The 8,237-nt window shown below is 49.0% G+C and overlaps 1 protein-coding gene across 1 annotated transcript; it reads right to left on the bottom strand.

Annotated features, from left to right (window-relative positions):
- Positions 1-1,218: 1,218 nt before the first annotated feature.
- KIAA2013 (KIAA2013 ortholog) lies at positions 1,219-7,602 on the bottom strand. Its single transcript, XM_065421229.1, has 3 exons — positions 6,603-7,602; positions 3,878-4,731; positions 1,219-1,960 (listed from the first exon to the last, which is right to left on the bottom strand). Exons 1-3 carry the CDS (start codon positions 7,600-7,602, stop codon positions 1,943-1,945), a joined length of 1,872 nt encoding a protein of 623 aa, XP_065277301.1. The 3' UTR covers positions 1,219-1,942.
- Between the last annotated feature and the right edge of the window lie 635 nt (positions 7,603-8,237).

The raw sequence follows: 8,237 nt of genomic DNA, 5'->3' as shown, positions 1-8,237 counted from the left end.
TGCTTAGTTTCCAGAACAAAGTACTGAACTTAACACTGAGAAACCCCTGACCATGATCTTTAAGTAGTAAAGAAGCAGGAGTCTACTTTCCTTGTAATTCAGAAGCATCATGTTCTCTTCAATACTGTGTGGGGAAATAAGATACAAGGTGCCGCTGCTGCTGAACAGATAAACCATTGATCAGTCCTTCAGATAAAATCCTGTTACATAAAAAGGTTTTCCAGAAGCACTAGTCTCTGGTGTGGTGTTCTCTTACAGCTAGTAAATAGGTTGATCTTATTCCCTTTTTTGGCACTATCTGATTATTGCCCTGAGAGGTTTTGCAAACTGCCTTGAGCAATGTTTGGGGGGTGGAGGGGGGAAGGCGGGGGTGTGTATGTAAATTAAGCGAGTCTTCTCACAGTACTACCTAGGTCATCTAAATGGCACCAGGAGCACTGAATAAGTTTGGATAACGGAGGAAACTTTTACTGACACCATGGACATGACCCTGTTTCACATAACTAAACTTGTACTGTTTTAGTGGACGGCAGAAATACCACAGGATCAGATCTCATTAGTTTGGCATTTCCCTACAACATACCTTCTGAGAGTTCAGTTTAAAATATGAACTTTAAAACACAGGTTGAGATTTCCCAGATACTAGGGTATCTAGACATTTGAAATTAATGGAAGATGTTTAAATCCCCTAGACTGCTTGAAAATCTCAACCTTAAAATAGAATATAAAATGAGTAAATATTACTGCTTTAAGGGACAAGTCTTCAGGAGTGGGCTAAAGGGATCCTTTTTTGGCCTATAGCATAACAGGGAAAACACAGAAAAACAAGTTTATATTAAGAGGTGATTCCTTCTCCCCCCCATTCGATATGGAACTATACTGTGCAACGCTGAAATTTGTACTTTCTTTATTCTGCTTCCTAAAGTACTGAGTAATAGCATCTTTTGTTCTTTCTAAAAAGATCATTGCCTGGAAATAAGTTTCTCAACATCTAGCTATTGTGTGCAAAATTTTACTTTTACCCATGATTTAGAGAAAGTTTGGAGTTCTGGCCCCTTTTCCCACCATTTTTTCCTATTTAATTATTTTTCCCCTTAAATCCAAACCCGCTTCAGTAACGTACTTGGTTCTGGCTGTAACTAGAGCTGCTGGCACTCCGTTTTCAAAAGGTGCTGCTTTTTCTTTTTAACCTACGGAAAAAGTGAACCATAACACGTGTAGACTGAAAGGTATTTATTTAAAAACAACAGCTTTGGTATTTTAAAACCAAACAATCTTCAAATCACTACAAAGTAGGACGCCTCCCCAGTAGCCAGAACATACCAATGCACAAAGTCTCAATATTATCCTCAGAACAGAAAATTGACAGGTCAGCATTTCCAAATTTAACCCCAAAATCATTTCATTAAACTGATTATTTTGCATTCTACAATCACAAAGGCTGAACTAAACTTGTGACACCAGCCCTTATATATACAGTTTAAGTGGCTGTTATCTGCTATCAAAGTTGAATGCAAAATTAACATCCTGTCCCACCCCTGCCCTGCAGTGCAATAAATTAAAATGCATACTAGAAAGGAGAAGTGACATTGAATTAAAGAGTTTTCTAGTTAGGTTAATTCTGAAGGGAATGCTCATTCTTTATTTTCCTGTAAAGTTAAAAAGAATCAAAGGACTCATTATATTTTCAAGTATTCCTCACCAAATGGATTAATCTTATGGAACTGAACATGTTACACGTCAGAAAGACACCCCAGTGATACATGAGATTCTAGTGTAAACCCTTGCATAACCATCAACTTTCCAAGTCACGGTTTCCCCTCTTAACAAGGCACAAAAGGGTTGTTGCTTTCAGAAGATCCTTGTTCTCAGCCGCAGAACTGTCGGGCACTAGGTGTCTTGTGTAAATGGAGGCTGAAAGCAGGACTGTTAGTTCACTTGCTCAGACACTGGGATCTTCCTGTGCAATTAATAAAACAAGGTGTTATCTTGCTTACAGCTACAGAAACATTATATTTCAGCAATAGATTTCACTTCATCTCTGTGGCACTGAGCTGTCATTAGACCACAGAGGCTCTGCACCATCTTCATTGTAGCTGGCTCCAGCCCAGGACACTGAATGAGCGAATCTGCTGTACATTGCACGACTCCTTGCAAAGCAAAGAGCACCAATGCAAGAAACAGATGCTTACTCAGCTCCAAGTCTATGGCTGTGCAGTTTCTCAGTAATTCAGTGGATAGTGTCAGTGCTAATAAGCTGTAATGGTGAACACAATCCATTATGTAAAAGGCAGAAGGTGAGTCTCCCCGATCCTCCAGTAGCAAAGGCAGAGAGAGATACAGACAGCAGTGAATAAGGATCATGAGCTAGTTTGAGTTCCAGGATGTAGTAGCACGCACCACAATACAAATGACTTCCTGAGCACTTTTCCCTTTGCGTTAATATTTTGATCATGAGCTCAGGGTAATGCCTGGAGAAAGAATGCAACTTTCTGCAGATTTCTGTGAGCAGTACTTTTAATCTACATCTTCCTATGTCTAGCTGGAGTCCCACAAGTGCTGCTGGAGCACCTTCAACTCCCAATGACCTCACAGGGTTGCAAGTGTTCAGCACCACTCAGGATCAGCCTCCCAACAGCAGTCAGGGAGCCAATAAGTTACTTGCATCTGAGAGATGAGAGAATCTCCTTGAAAGTCCATCTCTAACTCCCTCTTATTTGGTGAAAATTAAACTAAGTCCAGTGTCTAATCCAGCCTCAGCTAACCTTCCTTTAATTTGCTTTTCTGATTTAGAAAAGCAGGACAATCTGAAGCCAGAATGTTTCCCCTGAGCACATCTCTATTTGGTGACTGTTTATTAATAAACACACAAAGTCTTGCAATTGATCCTAAAGAGAGGAGGTTTTGAACAATGCACTTGGCTCACGCAGCAAATCCGTCTAATTTTCCATCTTCCCTCCATGCCCGTAAGGTGCAGCTAGAAAGTATTGGCACTAAGAGCAGAAGAACGTTTTCTAGTCTCTGTTCTGTACTAAGTTTCTATCTCGTCTGCTGTTGCCCTTGACTATACCTCGTAAACCAAGTAGTCAAAGCCCTTATGCAGCTGGGAGGTGCAACAAATCTTGGGGCCCAAATCCCCAGCTTTCAGGAAAGAACACTCTGTCCTGCCTTCAGGATGGCTGCATATTTAGTCTAAATAGCAGGAGAACTAATATTGGTTTAGCGCTTATCCAAACTGAGGCTGGTAAAGGTGACATTCAATGAGAACCGTGCAGTGACTACAAGTCTAGAATATTTATCCACAGACACAACAAATAAGCATCTGGACTATGTACTATGGCAGGAGCTTGCATGTGTGTGAATTTCCACACTACACAATTCACTCACAGCAGACAAGTGTGCAAGCAATGCCCATATAACAATAGGGATAAGAGTACTCCATGGAAAAAGCACAGCAGCTTTGTCACTAGCATTCCACTACTGTATAATTGCAGGACAAACACTGTATGGTGTCACTGTTGCAACTGTGGTGTTAATACAAACAAACCTCCAAGTTGCTACGGTGAAAGAGGGTGTCTGCTTTAAACGGCAGCCATCCAAAGATTTTTACAAGGAACAACAATGGATTTATTTTGTTAATGGTTGAGTGAGCCCTATTCTTGCAGTCTCTCTGACCTAATCCTACTGTCTTGCAGGAAGAGTCACCTTTCGGTGCAAGTGTGCGCGCGCACACACACACACACACACACACACACACACTTCAAGACAGACTCCAAACCCTTTCACAACCAGAGAGAACCTCCCCAGGAACAGCTGACAGAAAACCAGGCCGATGACTTGGCTCCCAAGAAAGCAGTGGGGAGTGGCAGCTTTATACCTTACTCCTGAAGAGTGGCTTGGCTCCTGGCCCACAGTATTCATTGTAGATGAGTTTGAACAGAAACAGGTGGAAGAGTGTGATTAAGGAGGCCACACTGAACCAGAACAGGAAGGGTAAACCTGGGTACTGCTTGGCCATGTGCTCCTCATGGGCCAGGATAGCTTTCAGATGTAACGTGTGTCTCAGGTCCTGCAGATGGGTCAGGTCTGTAGATATATAAAGCAATGGTGTGATAGGCTGAGTCACCATGACAGGGAATGTGTGACCCCGCAGCTCAGAGGTCAACTCCACAGGCTCATTCAAGCAGCCTGCCTCGCAAGCATACAGCCTGACTGGCTTGTCCTGGAACTTCACAGACACGTGCAGGAAGGGCTTTCCTTCAGCATCCAGCAGAACAGCCAGGTTAATCAGGTCCTTGTTATAGTGGATCCCACGCAGGGAATAGCTGTTGTGAAGCACATCAGGGTCAGCCTGAAACTGGAGATGGTTTTCTGTGAACTGCAGACCTCCAAAGCTGAGCACCATCCCCTGCATGAGTCCATGGACCCCTGCAGCCACCAGGCTCTTGCATCCCCGCTTCTGGAGAGTCAGCTTCCACAAGTCTGAGAGCTGCAGGATCTGAGGGACACTGGACAGGTTCTCGGGCCACAGGTTCTCTGCATGCATGGTTGCATGGCCACTGAAGCAGTGGTCGGCATAGTTCAAGTTGGCTTCCATTTTTTCTCTGTCCTCCCCACTGATGAGCGGGTCCAGCAGAGGAGCTGGCATGCAGGATAGGACATAGTAGAGAGTCATATTGACGGTCTTGCTGGATGGTGTGTGGGAATCTGTAATCTTTCTCATTTCGACCCCTGCAATATAGAGAAAAAAACCCGCTCAGTTTGGGAAACAGGTGTGACGGTAAGCGTTTAAATAGAGAAAACTGGAAGTTCAGATTTGCAGACACTGGTGCCAACAGCTACACAGATGTTGGTGTGGGGGTGACAAGGAACTGAATGTAAACGCTTAGGCTTGGCTGCCAGTGCTCAGCCATTTCTAACCCTGGTCTCTTCCATTTTAACTTGGTTTGAAAACACTGAAGTGAATGGAACAAATTAGGGACCTGATCACATCCCATTTATTATAAATCAAAACAGGAAAAGTTGCATTTTTCTCATTTTAAAAAAAATTGCTATGTGGAGAGCTTGTACTAAGTTTCAGCCCAGAGGAAGTTTTAATGGGCAAGATACATATCCTGTGAAAGGAGACTTACATACTCCCTTTCCCTAGAACCGTACACATGTATAACACATGGAGACACCTCAAGCCTACTTCAGTTCCAGTACACTCACATAGCTGACTTTTTTTTTTTTTTTTTTTTTTTTAAATTAATGGAGATATCCTATCTTCTAGAACTGGAAGGGACCTTGATAGGTCATTGAGTCCAGCCCCCTGCCTTCACTAGCAGGACCAAGTACTGATTTTGCCCCAGATCCCTAAGTGGCCCCCTCAAGGATTGAACTCACAACCCTGGGTTTAGCAGGCCAATGCTCAAACCACTGAGCTATCCCTCCCCCCCACTTAGTGGTTAACCTAGTGTTAACCAACCCTACCCAGTCTAACGCAAGTACAGGACTATTACATTGTTCCTGGAGAAACCAAGGTGCTCTCGGTTAGGAGTGTCTGTGGTTGAATTCTCTCTAGTTAATGGAAATTCTGCTGCTTTGAGACCCTGTGGATGTATGTGCAACAGTGACTAACTTCCTTATTAATGTAGTTGGATTTTCCATGCTTTTTGAAAAGGTTTACAAACTGTAATTTACCAGATTTATTTAGGTACTTTGTTGCCTCATCCTACTGATCCCCGGAATTGATTTCCAGCCTGTAACAATAGATTACCTCTGAGGAAAGGTTAAAAAATGGGTATGTTTAGTCTTGGGGGAAAAAAGACCGGGGGGCATAAGTGAGTTGATAAATCTTCAGATGTGTTATGGCCTGTTATAAAAAGGAAGTGATCAATTGTTCTCCATGTCCATTTAAGGTAGGACAAGAAGTAATGGGCTTAATCTGTAGCCAGAAAGATTTAGGTTAAATATTAGGAAAAACTTTCTAACTTTAAGGGTATTTAAGTACTTGAATAGGCTTTCAAGGGAGATTGTGGAATCCCCATCATTGGAAGCTTTTAAGAAGGGATGTTTAAGAAACACCTGTCAGCGATGGTCTAGGTATACTTGGTTCTGTCGCAGCACACAGGGCTGGATGAGATGGTCTCTTCCAGCCCTATTAAGTGAGTGTGTCTGAGTATTCAGCCCCCACCAGTCCCATTAACTTAAAGTTGTGGGTGCTAAGCACTTCTGAAGTGCTTAGCCTAAGGTTTCTCAAACTGAGCAGCCAGAATCAGAGGCTACTTAGTTTTAGCCTCTGACTTGCCTCAAACTACACAGCAAGATAGTGGCAGATCCAGAGCAGGGACTAGAAATCACTTCTTAAAGTTCTCTCCTTAACCTTAGTTTCTTTATCTAATAATGCTTAGCTACCTTTGAAGTGCTTTGAGCAAAAAGCGTTAGGTTATTAACAACCCGAGACCTCCCTACTGTCCCTCGAACCATCTCATAAGGAGGATGAAATTTCATGTGATTTGAAATGCTTCATAAGTGACCAGAATGTTGTGGGTGGGGCTCACCTGTTAATGCAAGGGGATGCTCTCACTATTTGGTTGTCAAGTGAACCTAGCACTCCTTACCTGAAATAAACAAATCGGACCACGTCTGCTGGTGCTCCTGGAACAGGTCCTCAACCCCCATCTGCATCACCTCCAGCATCTCCTTCTTAGCCAACTCCCTCAGCTTGCTGAAGGTTTCCTCCAGGCTGGAAGGCTCTATGGGCTCTGAGGTGTAGACCACGGACAGCACTGTCTCGTGGAAATGAGACTTGGGCGCCACCTGCACCCGGGTCACCAGTTTCTTGGCGGCCACCACCACCAGCACCACCTTGGAGCTGCCAGCAAGGAGCACCCGGCTAGAGGAGAGCAGGAACTGCCGGTCCCCCACCTTCTCCAGGCTGGTGGCGAACTTGGCTCCCTGGGCAGAGGCAGGGGAGGAAGGAGTGGAGGCCTCGAAGGCGGTGACCCTCTCGGTGGGGTTGGAGATGTGGATCCGCTGCAGGTAGAGATGGGGCCGGCTGCGGTGAGCCAGCAGCTCCTCCCGGACCGTCACGCAGTCGCGGGCGGGGGGTTGCGCTGCAGCCGCCCCCTGCCCGCTCTGGATACACCGGACCCGCCGCACCGCCCCGTCCCTCAGCACCACCGCCGCGGCCCGGGCCTCAGCTTGCCCGCTCACCGCCTTGAGCTGCACCAGCGCCGGGTAGTCGGTGGCGTGGGCCGGGCCGGCCGCGGAGGCCCCGGCGGACACCCAGAGCCGGTTGGAGGCCACGTCCAGCAGGAGGAAGCCGTTGCCCACTAGGGCCGGGTGCCCCCCGGGAGCTTCCTGGGCGCCGTCCCCGGGGAGGCGCAGCCTCAGGGCATCGCCGCGCTCCTCCAGCCCCGGCCAGGTCCGCGTCTCGGCCTGGAGGCAGAGCCCGGCCTCGCCGCCCCGCGGCTCCCCGGCGCCCCAGGGCAGGCGCAGCCGGGCGCCCCCCAGGTACCAGTAGGCGACGAGCAGGAAGCCGAGCAGGGCCAGGAGGCGCCGGGCCCAGCTGCTGGAGAGCAGCCCCGGGAAGCCCTTCAGCCGCTGCTGCAGCCACATGGGGGGCGGGGAGCGGGGGGGGGGGGGGCCTGGAGTCGCCCCGGGGCCTGTCCCCGGCCTGGATCTACCAGCCGCCCCGCCGGGGCGCCCTCATCCCCGGCCTGCGCGCCTCCCTCCGCTCGCTCGCCCGCCCGTCCTCCGGCCGCGCCCCTCGGACCCCCGCTTCCGCCCGCGCCTGCCCGAACTGCCGCAAACCAAGCGCCACCACGGCCGGAAAGGGGAGCCTGCCCCGGAGCACGACACTTTACGACAGGCAGGGCCGGGCTTAACCCTTAGAGGCCCGGGAAGGTGGAGTGTTCGGTGCCAGGCTGGGTGTGCGCTGGGGGGCGGGGGCAGTGCCAGGCTGGGGGTGCGCTGGGGGGCGGGGGCAGTGCCAGGCTGGGTGTGCGCTGGGGGCGGGGCGGTGCCAGGCTGGGTGTGCTCTGGGGGGCGGGGCAGTGCCAGGCTGGGGGTGCGCTGGGGGGCGGGGGCAGTGCCAGGCTGGGGGTGCGCTGGGGGGCGGGGGCAGTGCCAGGCTGGGTGTGCTCTGGGGGGCGGGGCAGTGCCAGGCTGGGGGTGCGCTGGGGGGCGGGGGCAGTGCCAGGCTGGGGGTGCTCTGGGGGGCGGGGCAGTGCCAGGCTGGGTGTGCGCTGGGG

This window comes from Emys orbicularis, chromosome 22 (genome assembly GCF_028017835.1).
Source record: "Emys orbicularis isolate rEmyOrb1 chromosome 22, rEmyOrb1.hap1, whole genome shotgun sequence".
Taxonomy (NCBI): Eukaryota; Metazoa; Chordata; order Testudines; family Emydidae; genus Emys; species Emys orbicularis.
This window is presented reverse-complemented; position numbering and strand designations above follow the sequence as displayed.

What these genes read in the sequence shown, in the direction of transcription:
- KIAA2013 (XM_065421229.1), bottom strand. Translation starts at nt 7,602, where the DNA reads ATGTGGCTGCAGCAGCGGCTGAAGGGCTTCCCGGGGCTGCTCTCCAGC. An exon ending in GTCCGATTTGTTTATTTCAG is followed by an intron (nt 4,732 to 6,602) that starts GTAAGGAGTGCT and finishes TCTATATTGCAG; the next exon opens with GGGTCGAAATGAGAAAGATT.